General features: G+C 41.6%; 2 protein-coding genes across 2 annotated transcripts; both read right to left on the bottom strand.

Moving 5' to 3' along the window:
- Positions 1–1,838: 1,838 nt before the first annotated feature.
- Positions 1,839–10,938, bottom strand: LOC128259206 (NGFI-A-binding protein homolog). Its single transcript, XM_052991453.1, is given in 7 exon segments — positions 1,839–2,311; positions 2,397–2,472; positions 2,933–3,024; positions 4,013–4,914; positions 5,338–5,610; positions 10,143–10,152; positions 10,154–10,938. Coding segments are annotated over 7 exon segments (1,932 nt in total). The 5' UTR covers positions 10,490–10,938; the 3' UTR covers positions 1,839–2,068.
- A 648-nt stretch (positions 10,939–11,586) lies between these two features.
- Positions 11,587–18,609, bottom strand: LOC128259189 (protein masquerade). Its single transcript, XM_052991427.1, is given in 13 exon segments — positions 11,587–12,239; positions 12,305–12,582; positions 13,086–13,654; positions 13,656–14,008; positions 14,224–14,521; positions 14,523–14,906; positions 14,908–15,167; positions 15,228–15,383; positions 15,910–16,206; positions 16,265–16,414; positions 16,713–16,734; positions 16,736–16,886; positions 18,493–18,609. Coding segments are annotated over 12 exon segments (3,210 nt in total). The 5' UTR covers positions 16,856–16,886; positions 18,493–18,609; the 3' UTR covers positions 11,587–11,916.
- Between the last annotated feature and the right edge of the window lie 1,076 nt (positions 18,610–19,685).

Genomic DNA, 19,685 nt, shown 5'->3' with positions numbered 1-19,685 from the left:
ATGAAATTTTATAATAAATACAAATACAAATAAGTGATTTTAAATAATAATCATAGCTTAAAACAGTTTGGTAGTTTTAGTGAAGTAAAGTTGCCGAAAATAGTGTATTTGTTTGCCCTGCAATGAAATACAAAATTCCAATTAAATCTTACATTTTATTGGCTCAAACTATATTTAATTTGGCCAGTAAATATTTTATATTAGCCTTAACTATTTCTAATGCCAGTACTGAGCGTTGGCTACCTTGAGTGCAAATATTGACACTTCTTGCTTTGTTCTCAGGATGTCTAATCCCTGAATGCGATGCCTGCCCAGAAGCGGCAGCAGCAAGATCCCTTTTAGGGTTACAGCATCTTATGCAAATCAAGCGCAAGACGCCCATCAATCATTCTGGTAATGATCGCGTCTTGGCTGAATGCAGGGTTATGTGTTATGTAAATGCGGGGTAAGAAGGCAGCTTGCGTCCCTGGACATGAACTGCATTGTAATTGCTGCGGCAGCCACAAGCGGATTTGCATAACTCAGGGGCAGAAGTAGTCCAATGTTTGAGGTATCACTAGGGCGCCATCTCCAGAAGCAGAACAAAGGGTTACTTTCCCCCAATCCATCTCGCTTTCTTCTCCTTTCTCCTCTTTGCTCCACACAGCAGATGAACAAATCAAATGCTGTAGCACAAAGCAAGACGAATCCTTTTTGTAGTCAAAACGCCTCCCGCGCATTTGTGGCCACATGGTCTGCTTTCTTTTAAGATTCAAATCGCATCTGGCAGATGATTTAGTGGTCATAAACCGAGAGAGAGTTCATTAAACTGCATACCCCCGAAATGCCATTCTCTGATCTTATAACAATTAATATGCAATCACAACAGCGAAAGTATATCGATCCGATCATCATCATCATCATCAATAATGCCAACAAAATTTGCATGCCCCAGGATTTTGGCAAACATTTGCATACCAAAACCGATGCCACACAAGGGTGTTAATTTCCTCATTACCCGATTCCCAGCTTAGACATCTTTATCGCCCAAATCCCGAAAATATTCGCAAGGGTTCGCAAGGATCGGAGGGAGTTTTGCCAGGATCTTACCTTTTTGGCGGCGTCAAAAGGGCGCACAAAGGAATTGCCCACAATCGCAAATGTAAACACGATCCGTCATCATATCAATGGGTGCAATTGTGATCTATGATCTCGATGATCTTTCAATTTGGCATGATCAATGAGGGCAATTGTCTGGTTTTATTCTTCTTCGCCACGTTATATTTTACTGCTCTTTTTCTTATGTATGAGGCAGGAGTTAAATAAAACTTTATTTTATAGCTCTTAAATACATATTTATTTGGTTATATTATTTAAAATACTTTATCGCTCTCTTTTCAACATGTCTTTCTTTCTTTATTGTTTTGGAAAATTGTTGTATAAATGCCTGCAGAAGTCTTTGACATCTTAAAGACTGTAACAAACATTATTTTTCTATTTTTCTTTATTATCAGAATTTTATTTAATTAAACAAACCTTAACGAAATAAAAATTTCTTGACAATCGCATCAACATACAAAATTTTTGATATAAAATGTAGTGGCGAAAAATGATTTAAGATTTGTTCGGACCGCTTCAGGTATTTAAATTGTTTGACTACAAAACCATTTTCAATTGCCGTCTATAGTAATTTATAATAAAATACAGCTTAAAACTAAAAATACACTTTATTATCCATTGTTCCAAGAGTAATTTTTTAACTGTACACAAATTAAAGCATATTTACATTGCCTCTGAAAAACTCTGAAATATACTTTTTTATTTAAAAAAAGTAAAATAAAACAGCTTAAGAATTTTGTTGTTAACAATATTAGAACTTTTTATTGATGGATAAATAATGATTTTATTACAGTGTTTAGAATAGATCACAGAGACTACGAACTAATTGACTTAATGCTCCTAAAACAAATTCTTACTTAGACGCATCTAAACTTATTGAATTGCACTGGAATTAAAACGATTTGGGTATCCAAATCTGGCACTACTTATGGCCCTCCCCCCCTCCCACATCCACCCGATCCTTCACCAGCTAGGCCTCTGGTGAAGCGGCGTTCCTCTTGAGCGACAGCACCTCGTTCAAAGTGGGACTGAGTGCCAGGGCGGGATTGGCCACCGCAATGATGTTGTCCCCCGCCGCGGATATGACCTGAACCCCACTGAGAGCTGGATTGGAGGAGGTGGCACTCAAGTCCACGGATTCCCGGGGCGGCGATGAGGCCTCCATCTGCGGGGAACTGGGCGATCGCTCACTTTCCATTCCATTGCAGGGCGTCTGTGGGGGAAACACAAATTTTCTTTAATCCTTAGGCATTTCCCGGGCAGCGAAGTGCCCTCCAAGAGCTCCAACACATACTCACTGGCATGGTCGGCGAACTGGAGTTGCTGAACGAGAAGCGCGAATCATTGTCCTCATAGTCAGCCGCCTTGCCAAGTCTGGAAAAAAAAAGGAATTAAAAATAATTTTAATGGAACAATTACAAATTAACAATATTCAGGTCATTTGGTTGTACTTTTTTATTGAAGAAAATTTTAAATACTAATTTTTAACTTTGATTATCAAATATAATATAGATATAATGTTGCGCTATATATTAAAATGATGTAATTACAGAACACGTGGAATTTATTTTTTAAGATTTAGATAGCTGATATCAAAAGACGCATTTAATAGATAGAAATTGAACATCAAGATAAGAGTATTGAGTATAAGACGCTCTTTTAGGACATTTTGTTAAAAAGTACTAAAAAACTTTGCAAGAGATTTTCGTTATAAGGGGTTTTTAAGAGTGTAACTATGGGGCATAATATCATTTAAAATTTAAATATATATTTGTAAGGCTTGAATCAAGAAAATAAATTTATAAACATATAATTGTTTGACCTTCATACTCACGAGAACTTGGCAATTTCCGTAAGGTCGAACGGCGGCTTGGCGAACTTTTGGTACATGGCAAACAGATTGTAGCGCGAGTCCTCGACAGCTTCCTTTATTTATTGGTGGGATTTATGAACAAGATCAGGGATTAGAGTCTCTCGTTCTCAAGGAAGCCAAGTGGAAGCCAAATGGAAGCCAAATGGAAGCTAAGCGAGGCAAGGAGGCAGATGCGTGGAAAGATGTGTTTTTGGAGGCCAAGGAAGAAGACACGTGGATCGTTGGTTTTGGCAAATTTTTGTAGGATTTATTTATTGACTCAACAATGGGAAAAGGTACACGAATATATTGCAAAACGAATACTGACTAAATAACTTGGATTTAAAAACTATAAAAAATTCAACTATCATTTGGAGTTAGGGGTTTGTTGTTAAAGGTAAATTAAGGGTTAGTAAACATCTAATACTATAAATATCAACAAAAACAATACTGGAAACACAACCATTAATAATATATTAAAATCATGCTAATAATACCAAATTAGTAAAGATGTTTTTTAAATACTAAGGGATTAGTTTTGTACATTTTACGTTTTAATAAATGACTATAAAATCTCTAAGAAATTGTGATGTTTTCTTGAGATTTTTCTATTATTTTTTGTATATTACTTTAAAGGGCCTTTAAGACCATGTAGTTAATTTATAGAAGTTTAAAATAGAAATTTAGGAGAAATTTATGTCTAAAAATAGATCTACATTAGTTTAGATAATTTAGGATTATATAGCTCTACATTAGTTTAGTAAATTTAGGATTATATATAAGTAAAAGACTAGATATCTACGGAAACAATACTATAGTTTGAACTTGAATCCCCTTCCACTAGTCAAGATATTCTGAAAAGAACCTCTCGACCAGGATTAGTAATTGTGTTCTGGCGATCGCGAAAGCTGCAAGGCAAATTTTTGGGTTAACAGGGAGCTCCTCCGGAGTCCGAAGACCGACCACCGGAGGACTCTGAAGCGAAGCTGTAGCTGTAGCTGTACTTGAAGCACTGCACCATGGGCGTTGGACCTACGGCTCTACGGGATCTAGCTTCCTTACCCTGTTCAAGTCAAGTGGCAGCTGGTTGGCCTCCGTGGAGGAGAGTCGCTGCCGCTTGGACGGCACAGTGGCGGCGTCACTGGACTCGCAGTCGGTGTCGCCAGGACCACGTCCTCCGCCCCCCAATCCACCCGATCCCTGTGAGCTGGGCAGCTGGGTGAGCAGACCACCGTACCGGGCAATGCTGGCGGAATGGCCAAAGCCGGCATCCTTGACGATCTGCCGGGCCAGGGGGAAGAGCTCATCGCGACGGGTGAGCAACCAGATGGTCTGGGGATTGCGGCACAACTGGGCCGCCGCCTCATTGACGCACACCTCGTGCAGAGTGAGCGGCTTCTCCGGCCGCCTCTTGCAATCGAATCGCCCATAGATGGCCGAGTACTTACGGATCTCGTCCATGCGCCGCGGATCCTGTTCCCCCATGGCGATCACCTGCTCCAGTTCCCGGGTGGTCCGCTTCCTGGTGGTCTGCGCTCGCGGCTCCCGCTGCGGCAACTGCCTCCCGATCTTATCCGCGCACATCGTTATCCGCTGGATCTGCATCTCGGTCAGGACAGGGGTGAGCTGGGGCGAACTGGAGGACACCTGGTGGGCGGTGCTAGCCGGTAGGCTACTGTTGTTAACTGCGGCATGCGGACTACTCGTCAGCGGGTTGGTGGGGGGCAGGACCAGGGGCATGGCCACCGACGGAACCGAGGGACAACTGATCTGGGTGATCAGAGCCGCCGTGGATGCGGGAACAGTGGTTGCGGAAGTGGGCAGTGGGGCAGCCGGCGGTACCGGCGAGGGCTGGAAGCTGGAACCGGCGGAGGCATTGAACGAAGGAAACTTCTGGCGGGGCAGGGCGGGAGTGGTGTCCGGATTGAAGACCAACGACGGCTTGGGTGGCGTTTCGCAAAGACCTGTAAATAGCAAATTGTTAATAGGGATATTCTCAAGAGAAACAAGTATTAAATGAACAAAAATAATATACGATTTTTAAAAATTTAAAGGTTTCTTAAAATATTTTTCTTGTTTTTGGAAAAGTTGTATATTTAGAAAATATATTAGTACAATAATAATATGGAGACACAATAGTAGGTACATTTAAAGTGAGAAAAAGGTTTTGATCAAAAGATATCATAAAAACTTTTAAGTAACTGATAATCAGATTTGACAACTATAAATTTATCAAGTTATTTAAGTAATATTTTTACATTACACAACGATTAATAGTTTATTCCAAAGAAATAGTGTTTTAATATGCGAAAGCTATCTTAAGTCTTTTTTAATATATACTAGATGACTCCAAAAGTAAACCTTTGTAGTGCAATTATGATCCTTACCCAAGTGTGGCAGCAGGGGACCCTGGAAGAGGCCCGGATTGTTGGCCCACTCGTGCAGCGCCTTCTGCAGACGGCGGACGTGGAGCGGCTTGGAGGCCATGCCCACCAGGGCCATGATCTCGAGGAACTCCTCCTCGCCGGCGTCGTACAGCTGCTGCACATCGTCGCCGCCCATTTCGAGCAGTGTATCGTAGTAGGCCAGCAGACTGGCCCGCTGGAGCACCCGGTAGAGTTGCACCTCCGCCTCGTTGCCCGGTCGCGATGTGGTGATCACTGAAAAAGACACGACAGAAAAAAAAAACACAGTCAAGAACAGGCCTAAAAAACTTTCGCTAAAAAAAAAATGATATTTATTAAGTTCTGGCCTGCGACGTTCTCACAATGCTGTCAGGCTATAAGAAAAAAATTTTAATTAAATTCGCTTTTTACCCAAAAAAAGAAAAAGAAAAAAACTCGACGGACGTCTGGACCCTGAACCCTTTTTTCCTTCAGAGCCAGCGAAAAGCAAAAAAAAAAAAACTCGAAAAGCATACAAAAAGGATGAGGCAAGAGCTGGGAACCAACTCATCTGCATAAGCATGGTGGTTCAACCCCTTTTGCTTTGCGAAGGGACCACAAGGATCCCATACGATACGATCCGATTTGAGTCGGCAAAACTCGTTAGAAATGCGTCACGCATGCGGCAAGACGTCGTCAAGGATTGCCAGGATCATTTTAATCTGGTTTCTATTCTACTTCTACTCCTATTTTTTTTTTTTGGTTTTATCACTTTCGATTTTTGGCCAAAAAAAAAGAAATGGAAAGATCGTGTGAAATATATATTTATATAGAATACAACGAAATTCATAGGAAATCATACAAGACTAGGCAGCGATTTATTGCTCATACTAATGAATCCCCCGATCGGCGAGGCTGTTACTGTTATGGCAGCACAGCTCTAAATGGACGACGCCGATGACGAGGATGATGATTATGTCAAATCGTAAATAATTATGTGAGAATATTTCAGGCGGCGGCGACATCATCGTCTCCAGCCGGCTTTAATTAATAGAAAAACGAGCTAGCTAGCTGGCCGGGCTAAATTATAACAAACTCTGGGCAGAAAAAGCCGCGTACATCGATGGCCAACCTCCACTGGTTTGTTTGTATTTCTGTTCTTTTTTTTCGCTGCCTTTGGCCAACTACTGAAAGCCACAGAGCGCATCCACCAACGTAACGTTCAACACCAAGGATGCGCAGAGCACTTCGCGCCATTAACCCACGCTCCGCGCCATGGGGTTGTTACGATTTATGGCCCGGGCCCAAGAATAATTCGCATTCTTAGCCGCTTAATTGGGTATATCATAAATAGTTTGAAAACTGAAATATCAGGCCACTCACTTGGACTTGAAAGTTGTGAAATTAGTGTCAACTGTATTAGAGACTTAAAAGTAATTATAAATGCTGGCTTAATCTAGTAAACAAGTGACGAGGTTGAAGTAAACTCGTTTTAGTAGATTGTAAAGTTTTTTTTTTTTTTTTTTGCCACTTGTGAGCCTTGGTGAAAGTTTGTTATAACATTTATAGGAAAAGTTGAAAAAATAGTTAACCTAACTCCCTAAAATACATAGGTTTAAAATAAACTGACACCCCAAATGGTAAAGCCCATAAAAGGTGTAAGCAAAATAATTTTTTTTAACATTTTTTTTTGGGTTTTAAGTTTTTATATTTAGTTTGGTGAATAGAGTCTAGTGTTTTTTTATATTTGCTTATTTTTTAATTTGGTATTTTTTTTAAGAACTCTTCATAGAACCTATCATAGAGTGACCGCTCGAGGGTTAATGGGCTTCTTTTCTATGCGACCACTTGTCGTCGCACTCCCTCATCTTAACTTGGGTATTTAACGCGGGAGTCTGGGGGAAAGAGGATCGAGGATCGAGGATCGAGTGCGAGGGGCATACGGTGGCAGCAATAAATAAATGAGACGTGATTTCAATACACAAATAATGCCGGGCAGGGGAGATCGGAAGATCGTCAGATCGGAGGATCGGTAGGAGGTTGAGGGTTCGGGAACTGTGGACACTTTGTTGTGGCTGCTCCAGCTCCGCTGCTTCTGCGGATTGTTGCTGATTTTTTATTTATTTAATTTGCGGTTTTTTTTTTTCTTTATTTTCTTTTTTTTTTGCGCACTGCCAATGCTTGGACCGCTGCTGTTGTTGTCATTTGCTAAATATGCTGTTTTTATGCGAACGGCAAATGGTAAAGATGGACAAAAAATTAACTGCAGTAACTTTTTAGTTGGCACTTGGCAGCAATAATGACATTCGACGCCACATACCAAGCAGCTGCCCAAGCAGCCAGGAGCAGAAAACGGAAAACCGCGAACAGGCAGCAGGATCGGCACGCAGAAAAAATATTTGATCTTTTGGTAATTATAAGATCAGATAAATATATTTTATTTCATTTATTTAATTTGTTTTCACCTTGTTCTATTTCAAATGGTTGAATACTTTTAAAAACATTGGACAGTTATCACTTAATTAAGATGTTTCCTTTTAAATTTAATTAGGAAATATTTTCTTATTATAAATGAAATTGGCTATAAAAAACTTATTAATTTTAGACCATTAAAAAATATGAATATTAAATAACAAATAACGGAGGTAGTAGCTATATTTGCGTATCATACTTTTGTCAGTTGTCAAACACTTTTTAAAAAGCATCACATTTTTTTCGAGTGCATTCAGAATATGCGTGTGTGTTTGTGAGGGGGCTAATGTGTGCGTATGGAGTGGAGCAGTCAATCGTGCGATCGCTTCGATTATGGGCAAAAAGTAGACGCCGGACTTTGCAGACTTTGACTTGGAGAAGAGTTGGACCTGGTATCGGAACCTGGAACCTGGGACTCGGGACTGACTGGGTTCTGGGTCTGAGTCCTCCTTTTCCCCCTTTCCCCTTCCTACTACCCTATAACTCGTCATCGGCAATGGGCAAGTAACCGAAACTATTTCTCATATACAACGATAAATTAAAAGCCAACTTTTTCAACGACCAAATTCTTGTCGATCAAAATTCCATTGGTGGCAATAACTTGGCCCGTACGTGCCAATGGCCAATGGCCCCAGCAGACGGACCATAACCATAACCTGCACAGCGAAAGAATAATGCCTACTCAATTTTAAAATGCATTGCATTTAGTGCTCATTACGATCTTAATCTAATTAATTTAAGATGATTAAAGTCCCTGTTTACATATTATTAACTTCGTTTTCATGGGGGCTTTCCAACAATTATAAAAAAGGAATATATTATTTCGGTTACTAGTACAAAGATCGAAAATTTCATGATATGGTAACATTTTGATAAATTATTTGTTAAAAATAATCCAATACTTTTATTAAAAAGGTGAACCATTTTAGGTAAATAAAAACCCTTTGAGTCAAATCTCACCCTTTTAATAATATTTTTTCCTGTGTGGCGACATTTTTTTCCGGAGGCTGAGCATTTTTCCAGCGAGAACTCTTCTCGTTGGTCGACTCTCTTTCAAAACCGAGATTTATGGAAATGTTTTACTACCCTCATCGCTTGGGGTGAGTTTTTTTTCCGCTTCAATTCCAAGTTTTTGCGTGTCACCCCTAAGACAGAACCTATCATCACGCGGTTGATCTAACGGCTGCCTAGGAAAAGGCATCTTACCTGGGTCTTGGGCACATCTCATTGGATGAAGTCTGCCATTGCTGCCTAAAAGAAATCCCAGACCTTGAGCAGATATGCAAAACAAGACACCCCGAGCAATTGGGCACCAAGGAAATGGAAACCGGAACAGGATCCGCTATTTTTTAAGAAATTAAATTGCCCAGCAAAGGCAACAATTCAGCTGCCTTTGTTGTCAGAGGAGAAGGAACCTTAGAAACCAGGGACAAGCTTCTTGGGTTCCAAGCGTTTTCCGTTACATAATGGTGACAAACAATGGAAGCTCGAGAAAAGAGCGCGAAAATTGCAGCATGTGGCTGGAGGAGATTTGTTTGGTTGCAGGGAAGCTTTATAAAGGATTCGATACGGTCGAAGGATCAGGATTGGGCACTATAACAGTTGAATTTTAGGATACATCTGCACTGCTGAATAAGGTATATATTTGGTTTATATGGTTGTTTTTGAGACTGGTATGGAAATGCATTAAAGTCATCAATTGGTGGTGGATTTTTTTAAGGTCTAAAGTATGGCCAGTATTTTGAGCAGCGACCTTAAGTTAATATTTTTGTTAGGCTTGCTCTAAAAAATCTATCATATATTTGAAGCCACTTCCAAAAATGAGCTTATGAAGCTTGATTAAATTCAAAACTGCATGAATACATATTGGTACCTAAATAAAACAATTTAAAAAATGTACAATATTTAAAAAAAAATGACCTTAGAAATTGTTGTATCTTTGGTGTAGATATGAAAGTACAATTAACATCTGCTTTTTATTTTCTGTAAACCAAAAACGGACTAAGCCAATGGTAACCCAACTGGTGTTTATATTGGTTAGCATTTTTAGAATACCAATTATAAACTGATTTTTTTAACCTTTTAATTCTAACCACAACATTAATTAATAATTGGATTACTAAGCCCTGAATTACCCATCATAAAATCTATTGCTTACCAAAACAAAAATTGTACTTAAATTTCTGTCCAGAACTGTACCTAATGTTTTGCGCACGTAGTTTTTGTTATAGTTCATTTTTTGTACTTCTTAATCCCTGTTCGATTAATGATTTGTTTTGAATTTGGGAACCCTTTTCTTTTAAATAAACACTGATTTTATTGTAGATGCTACTCACTTGTTCCATTTCGCATTCCTTCCGAAGATCTTGCCCTGCGGACTCATAATGGGACTGGATGAGGCAGACGGAGCACCTGACAACGATCTCTGGCCCTCGGATAATCCACTGGCCAAAGACAGGTTGTACAGATCCTCCGCCTTGGCCATTTCCAAACTGGTGGTCAGCAGTTGTGACTGTGTGGCGGATGCGGATGCAGATGCGGATACTGATGCGGATGCGGAGCAACTGGAGGCGGCTTGACTGTGTCCTTTGCTGCTGGTGCTGGCAGCTGGCGATGGACTGGATGTGGATGTGGTGGTGGCCACCGCCGTCGTGGGAGTGGTGGGATTTGAATTGGCCTCCATTTCGGTCACAAGTTAATAAAACACAATGCCGAATTAAATGTACGCGACTTGTACGATAGACGAACAAAAACCAGGCACAAACACACAGAAACAATACGAAATGCATGCAAACTAGGATCGGGGATCAAGGATCGTGGATCGGGTGAGTACTACAAGCTACGCTTAACTACACTATATATATTATTAATAGTTATATTTTCTCGCAGGAGAATGTAACAGAAGAATGCAATAACGAGATGCGCGGTAGTTTTCAACGATCTCTTGCGATCCGCTCAGCTCGAGGCCAGAGGAACTTCTGTTCTCGAACCCCAGAACGGACATCTCGGGAACCCTTTTTCAGAAGCGGCCGAAGCCAAACCACGAGTCCACCCGAAGTTCACCCGAAGACCACCCGAGTGTTGAACGCTTTCGTTTTCTTTCAGCTGGGCAGAATAACGCATTGACGAAAAGGGTTAAAATCAGGGATAAAAAGCAAAACAAAACAAAACAAATTGGAGGGGGGATGAGGGACGTAGGACATTGGCTTCCCTGCTTCCACTCGGGGGTTACTTTTTATCTGCAGATGCCCACGATTCTCTTATTAGAGCGCTATCTTTTTCTCTCTCTTTTCAAGTTGAGTGGTTTTCGGTGAGTTTTTGTGCTCCGCCTCTTGAGAATCACTCAAAGATCGCGGCAGTTTTGGGTGCCTTCTCAGGAGATCCTTTTTTTTTTTTTTGGTAAAACTTTCCGTTAAATCTGCTGGGAATATTTAAATTTCATCAAATGCAAGATGTACATTAATTTTTAAGAAAAAAAAAAGAGGTTTAAGAAGGTTGCATAACCTTTTTCTCATGTCAAATAATTCATTACGTAACTGAACTTTTTTTTTTCATAAAATATGTGAATACTTTTTCCGCCAAAAGTTGATCGGTTTTTTGCAGAAGTTAACATTTTTTGTATAAGAAAATATTATAAATCAAATTTCTTGATTTATAGATCAAGACATAGATTTTAAGTTAAAATTATTTTAGTTTTTTTTTAATTTGAATATATTTGAAAATAATGAAGCCCAGACAGCAAAATCTCTTTACAGGCCCCTCCCAAATTCAAACAAATCATTATATAACTGAAGATTTTTTGTATTTATTTTGTATATACAAAAACAGTTTACCATAGGGCGTTATCAAATAGGGGAATACTTTTAAAGATTGCCGTCTACGCTACCGATAATCGTAATAGTTAGTATGGTTGCTAGCTGGGTTTCGAGCCATTAGAGTTAGGGTTAGGTATGAATAGATTACACTAGGATGGGCTAATGTTAGCAGTCGAAGAGAGCGGGAAGGGGAACCCCTTTTGGAACAATCGTTGGCTATTCCGGGCCAGGAAATCGCCACAAGAGCGGGGTTCCTCCCGTCCATGATGTCTGATTGTTTGATTGATTATCCTCACTATAAGTTGTTCACGCTGATGATCTGGTTGATCCAGCCGATGAACGAGGACGTCTTCACATAGACGCCGGGCACATCCTGTCGTCCGCATCCGAAGCCCCAGGACACGAGGCCGGCCAGCTCGTAGAAGCCATCATCCTGGCAGACCAGCGGTCCGCCTCCATCGCCCTGGCAGGCATCGTGTCCCTCCTCTCCGCCGGCACAGAAACTGGACGCGGGCAGGATGAAGATCTTCTCCGTCACCGCATTCACCTTCCGGATGCATTCCGTGTCGCTCACAATCGGAATCTCCGCCTCACGCACACGCAGTGGAATGGGACCAGCTATCGATAGAGAACCATTATTTAGAGATCTTCTAATTTAGATTTAAAGATGTTTAAATATGTACCTTCTCCCATGTATCCGTATCCGGTCACTGTGCATCGCTTTCCCGCCGCATGGCTGACTCCTCGCGCCGGAAGACACACCAAACACACTCCATCCCGCAGTTCCGCCTGACCATGCAGCTTCAGCAGGGCAATGTCGTTGTCCAGGGTCTGGCTATTGTGGTTGTGGTGAATGTACGTGGTGGCCACTCGCAGGGTTTGTGCTCCTGGACTGCCGTACTTCCTGGTCAGATCGTAGTCGCCCACGCGCACATAGATGGCATCTCCGGAACGGACAATGCTGGAAGGGGAAAAATACAAAATTAGGAACATTGGAAAGTTTGTCAACATATCCTAAATTAAGTATAGATAGTCAGTCGCCTTTATGTTTTATCCATAAAAGTTCGTTTTATAAAAATCGGACACCTATATTCCATGGTATGAAACTACAAACCCGAAATCTACACTGACTAATAAATACTTGTTAGTTTTAGGCCTTTTTTATAGTTTTTATAGCTAAGATAGGATAATTTTCTTTGTTGATAGTGACTAGCGTACGAATTTATAAGTTTTAAACTTGTAGTGTTAGAATGAAACCTTTATATTAAGTAAATAGTTTCGTAATTATTAAGATTTTAATGGATTGTTATGTAATTTATAAAACTAGGGTGAGTATTCTATAGCTGCTATTGAACAAATCTGGCGAAATGAGTTCATCGTCTTATAAATTCTTTATAGGTGTACAAAGGTAAGATATATATTGCAAATCTAGTTGGTTATTGTTGTAAATTAACTTAGACTCACTTGGTGACACAATGGGCTGCAGTGAGGACCCACTGGGTGCCGATTAGGGCCGCTCCACAGAGGTACTGATTCAAGGAGTTGATCAGAGCCACCTGCCAGCACCACTCGCCATTTTCGCCATCCTCGCCGCCCACCACTCGAGCCCTCCTCCTTCCACTGAAATTGGACTGAAGTCCGTACAGCGATCGCTGCTGCTGGTAGTATTCCGGATATACCAGATCGGGCTGATCCGCCGATTCCTGGTGATTGTGATAGGAACGGAGTTGGTTGCTCTGCAGGCTGCTCGATTCCACGAGATCGCCCAATTTATCGTTGTGGATTTGGATGGGCACAATGGCGGATCCCAGAACCAATCGCTCATTGGATTTGTTGAAGTTTCCATTGTATCCGGCGGCGGAGGTCATTTGACGAGCTGTTCGCTGGACTCCGTACTTGGCACGGGCATAGGACACCAAGGAAAGGGCTTGGGATCTTCCTGTCCGGAGAGTTCCCTTGACACCGCACACATACTTCGAGTAGACATGTGGCCGTGGCGTAGTCGTCGTGGTCGTTGTCGTCGGCGGAGTGGTTCAACGGTGGCTGTGGTTGTGGCGGAAGTCCAGCCTGAAGACCCGGTCCGGAAACTGGATAGTAATCCCCGTAGTTGGGAGCCGGAGGCGGAGGTCCTGGCTGGTACGGATTTGGATGATGTGGTGCCATCTGGGGTGGTGGTCCCTGTTGTTGTGGGTTGTTCATATAAGAGTACGGCGGCGACTGTGGCGGATACGCCTGCGGTGGGCCAATGGGCGGTGGGGGCGGGGCCGGATAGTAGGCGGTATCGTTGCGCGTCTGGAACTGTTGCTTCTCGAGGATCTTGCTCTTAGGGGCACAACAACTCTGACCGGAACGCTTGCAGCGGAACATGTCAGTCATCTCAGCGTTTTCTGTAATATATTGGAGAATTTTAAATAATTTTCTATTTTTAAGTGCTCTCAAAAAACAAAATTTCCTGGTCTAAAATGTACTTTTGTTTTAAATTGTTTCCTTAAATTAAGATATTTTCTTTTCTATTGTTTGGATATTTTTACTGAAAAATATTTGAGTTTCCTTCAGCCATATTTAATTAGAAATGTTTATGTTATAAAAACAATATACTCACTGAAGCAGGTGAAGCTGAGCAGGCTGACGATACAAGATCCGGGGCACTCCTCTCGCGGATCGGGGCTCGGAGTGTTGGGCAGCACGTAGGGCGGAGCGGTGGGCGGGGCTGTGGGCGAGGGCGTGGGCGGCGGCAGCTTGGGCTTGGGAGCTCCGGCTCTGGAGTTGTCGCAGCACACCGATCCCTTGGCACAGGTGGTGGGTGTGGAGACCAGCACCGAAGGTCGCTCGCAGAAGGCGGCCATGATGTTGAGCAGACAGAATCCCGGACAGCGGGGCACTTGAATGGGAGCCTTGTGGTGGCGGTGGCGGAGGAGGAGCTGGGGAATTTAGAGTGCTCTCGGCAAAGGATATGATTTGGGAGAGGAAGTCGCCGCCACCTCCACCTCCTCCTCCTCCTCCTCCGGAGGTCGAAGCTGGGGGTGGTGGAGGCGGAGAGGCGGGACGAGCGGGCTTGGCCGCCGGTTTGGGTGCATGCTTGATGGCCGGCTTGGTGGGCGGGGCCTTGGAGGCGGGTGGCGCCTCCGAAGCACTTCCGGTCACACAGCAGCTTCCCTCGCCCGGACAAAATGCCTCCGAATCGATGTCGTCACAGAAGATGGCGAATATCCCGTTCATGCACTCGCCCTCGCATTCCTTCAAAACCTGACCCTGTCCTTGTCCCGATTTCAGTTTGTTACTCAACTGGTGGCTCCTCCTCCTCGCCATCCTCCTCCGTCTCCTGATCCTCCTCCTCTTCAGCCGCCGCCTCCGTCGTTGTCGTCGTCGGATGCTTCTTGTGTTTGCTGGGCTTCGGAGAACTGATGCTATTAGTTCTGGCCGGTTCTGGAGTGGTGGTGGTAGTGGTGGTAGTCGTAGTGCTACTTGTTGATGTGCTGGATCCACTCTTCGAGGGAGCAGATTTCTCGGCCAGTGTCTGGTTTGGCTTCAAATTGCTCATGTGTTCTGGTTAAGCAAATTAGATTGTGAGATAGAAATTAAAATCGTATTTTGGTGTTTACTTACTGGCTGGAATATAGATGTCCTTGGGCAGCTTGCCATTGGAGTACTCGTCCAGGGAAACGCAGCACTTGGTGCCCTCCTTGCACAATCCATCGCTGGTCAAATAGGCCTCACAATACTCCGCTATACGATCCGCCACACAAACTCCAGTGCAGTCTTCTAAGAAGATATTATGTTTATTATATGTAATTACATAAAAGTTCATAGATTTTGTTTTTTTAATAAAATTTTAGACCATACCCTAAACAAGTTCTTGGTTAATTTAATTTCTTTGAGACACAATTAGCATAAACATATCATCCTGATCTTCTCTCACATCATTTTGGCATTGAAAATTTTAAAATTTTAATTACAAAATATCAAATTAAGATTTGAATATATATATTTATGATTATTAGTATAGGTTTTTTATTTATTTGGAATGCGATTAAATCGATCCTTATTTGTGAACATGCTAAACATACCATTATTAAGAAACAAATCCGATTGAGCTTTTAAAATGTTTAATAAAAAATAACTTTATGTTTGTTATTACTTTTTGTTTAGTAATTTCCCACTGATTGTTAAATATTCCCTATTATTTTAATAGAATTTAGAACAAGAAAAAATTTTTCTCCGTACCAATTACTTTTGTCATAAATTCCCAGTGGTCTTGAAATGTTTAAATAGACTCTCTTAAACTCACTATTAGCATCATCAGCTTTGGTGGCCTCGTCCTTGTCTTTGGGTTTGGCAGTGGCCACTTTCTTGGTGGTGCTGGGCTTCTTGGTGGTGGCTACTGTAGCTTTTGTGGTGGCGCTAGTGGCGGGTCTCTTGGTCTGTGGTTTTGGCTTTGGTTTGGGGGTGGTACTCGTTGTGGTACTGCGCTTTGTGGTACTAGTGGTGGCCTGAGTAGTCGTTGTCCTCTGAGTGGTAGTGGTGCTGGTAGTAGTTGTGGTTTTTGGCGTTGTTGTCGCCCTCACAGCAGTTGTATTTTTACCAGCTAAAATATATGCTCGTTGTTAGGTTTTAAGAGATGTTATTATGAAGTTGAACAATACCTGGAGCATTCTCAATGCAGCACTTCATACTGGCCGAGGGACAGGCCACATCATCAAGAACTTCGTAGCAAATTAAGGTAGCCAAAGTGTGGACACAAACGCCAGGACAATCCTTGGCATCTGCTGTGCTGGTTATGGTATCCAAAAGACCTGTATGGTAGGGGTTAATAAATGATTATAAGTAATATTTAAATATCATATCTCTCAAACAGATTTTATGCTTTCCAAAAAAGATGTAGAGATTTTATTGAATTGTATTGTATAATAATTAAAAAAAATTAAAAATTTGTATTATAATTAAGTTACTTTGTTTTTGGGTTATTTCATTAAGTTGTGAAAATCATTGAATACTTTGCAAACAAATAAATAATTTAATAAAATGTTAAATTCTTATTTGTGTGTTTACTGAAGTGATAAAAAGTGCTCCATTCTTGTCATGAATTCTTACCTGATAGAAAGCTGCCAGCCAAGGGATTCATCTTGAGCCTGTGAAGGCAATGGCTTACTGACCAACAAAATGCTGAAGATCAGGGGCAGAACAATGCGGCTCATTGTGTTGGGGAACTTTTGCATTTTTCGATGGTCCAACATGGTCAGCACGTGCTCATTTCTTACCAAGAATCTGCAAGAGAGGGAAAGAGATGGGAAAAAGGTGAGATAATTAGCGGTGGTCAAGTGAAAGTCGAGGCGACCACTGAATCATCATCATCCGGGCCATGTAACCCCGGCCCCCAAAGTGACGTAATCGTAATGCGGCAGCTTGGGGCATCTGCCACAAGCCTAGAGATCATTGGCCTACAAAAAGCCGCCGGCTGAAGATCATCATTATCATCATCATCGAGCTGTTACCACTGGGTGTGTGATAAAGTCAAACCAGTTTACCAGTTTATCTTTTTCTTTTTTTTTTGTAGTTCTAGTTCTGCGTGCTTGCAGGTGTCCCATTTCAATATTACGTATACGTAGCGGTGGCCGCCGAATAACGGGCCACCATTCCAGCCGTTCCCAGCCATAATCCATGTATCTGGGTTGCCCAGAACGAGTATGGCAACCAAAAAAACTGGTTATCGCCGCTGAAGAAGACCATGCAAATAATTATTATGGGCAGTGGGAAAGAGAGCTGGGTAAAAGCCAGGGCATTCTTGGGCCGAAATTAACGAAACCGTTTAATGAATGAAATAGAAAGTACTTAGTACGAAATGAAACCTCGCTAACAGAGATCTCAAATCTCAGCGAAAGTGCAGTTTCGAAAAGAAAAACAGAAACTGAATCGGAAGGGTAAGGGGAATAAGCATCGGAATCGGAATCGGACTTCCCCAATCACGTGCGGCGAAAAAAAAAACACACAGACAAAAGCTTTCTACCAAACCGGAAATTTCTCACCAGGCCAAAAGGAAAATATTATTATTATTGGCCAGCTGATGGCGAGGGCTAGAAAGTGCTAGATCACGTATTTTGGGTCAATTCGAATCGTTTCTCCTCTGGCTAACATTCTTGCCCCATTCTGTCAGTCAGTGTGAGTCCCAGTCCAAGTCCAAGACGAAGTCCACCACGCCTACGCCACCATGAATACCAAGTCCGGCACCAAAACCGACAAAACTGGGTCAGATGCATAAGGCGCGACGGCATTAACACCAATCGTTCTTCTCTCTTTTGGGTTCTTGGGATTGGTTATTGTATGCGTATGGGTATGGGTGTGGGTATGGGTATTGGAATTCCACTAAACGAATTTGAATTTCACGCCAGGCCAAAGAAAAGAGAAGACTGTATACAAAACAAATAGAACCGTTTAGCTTAACTGTAAAATACACTGGAACTATCGTAGTTGGACATGTCAATTTGCCAAACCGATTCTTCTCTCTCTCTCTCTCTCTCTCTCTATCTATCTCTCTATTTGTTTAATTGTTTGGTTTTCTTTCGTTTTTAGCACTTCCATAAAAGTCCCGAAGACGAAACGCGGCGAAGAAACAGAAATGTATGGTGGAAGACCACGTCAAAGAGATGGAGGAATTCTTCGCCTTAGGCTCGGCACACGAACAAGTTAAGCGACTTCTGGCTGGCTTGTCCAACCATTCCCGTCTCTTTTTTCTTTTTTTTTCCTGGGATACGATCTTAACGGTAAGTTTCCAGACGCATAACTGTGAGTGAGCTGGCAGGAGTATTGATTTCCATTCGGACATCCACTATTCATATGCAAATATCCCAGCGGAAAACAGGTAGGAAACACTCACAATGTTTTTTTTTCAGAATTAGAACGATCCTCAGATCTCTTTTTTTTAAGTATCTGTGTCTTATATCTGGATATCACGATCACGACGCGACTGCACCTTGCGAAAGCCAAAAGCCGACTGACCAGCACTCAAGGTTCTCAGCGCTGGTAAGTCGCCAAGGCCGGGAATTCTCCGGAGAAAGTGTGCTACTCTCCCGAAGAGCAACGATCGCCTCTCTTAAAAGACCATCACCTGTTTACCTGTCCCACACACACACACACACACACACCCAAATTATTGTGGGCCATAAAACATTCGGTAAACGCAAAAATTCAGAAATTACCACTTCACCATTTTGCAGATATTTTTATTAGCACCCCGCACCCTTCTATTTTGGCAAAAAGGATACAAAGGAACCCCCGGAGTGTGCCTACTTTAGCGGATTAACGTGTTACCCCTATCCCAAATGATCATCATTTTTGCACATTTGCATTGTCGGCGCGGCTTAGTTATGCAAATCTCAAGTGGCCTGGCTGCTTGCATATTTTTTGGCCAACATCTTGTTACATATGCTAATTTTGCAACTCCTAATCCCGATTTCGATCCCGATCTTGAGAAGTTGTTGACGTCGCCCTGTTGCCAAAACATTGCAGATTGCAATTACGAGTATGCGAATCTAATGAACAACTAAATGCATTTGCATATGGCCTGGGAAAACTGAGTAAGCCGATGAGCTGCGGATTTGCGGTGAGTCGGGGAAATCAGTCAAGAGTTTTGCATAAGTAGAGGAAAATAGTACTTAATTAGGTGGTGATTGGAAGCTATTTAGGTAACTTACGCTTATTCTTTTTACTTTCCAGAAATATAGAACTCTTAAGTACATATTCTTGTAATTTAAGACACTCTCGGAAAAAATTTTAAATTTAAATTATTTATATATGATAAATCATAATACTATAAAAATAATCTTTATTCATTTATATAGTTGAGCTTTTACTAAATTGAGACTAACAGCTTACTTATATTTATCAGGAGAACAGGATAAGTAAACATTTTTGAATATAACCAGTTGATTGATACTTAGCAAACTAAATTGTGAGTCTAAATTAGAAGGATAATATTAATTTGGAAATTAATTATAAATGGCTTATAAATAGTAACAATGAAAATAATGATTTTTAAATAAAAAGATTGAAAAAATTTAAATTCATATA

The sequence above is a fragment of the Drosophila gunungcola genome (assembly GCF_025200985.1).
Source record: "Drosophila gunungcola strain Sukarami chromosome 3L unlocalized genomic scaffold, Dgunungcola_SK_2 000005F, whole genome shotgun sequence".
In the NCBI taxonomy this organism is placed as follows: domain Eukaryota; kingdom Metazoa; phylum Arthropoda; class Insecta; order Diptera; family Drosophilidae; genus Drosophila; species Drosophila gunungcola.
This window is presented reverse-complemented; position numbering and strand designations above follow the sequence as displayed.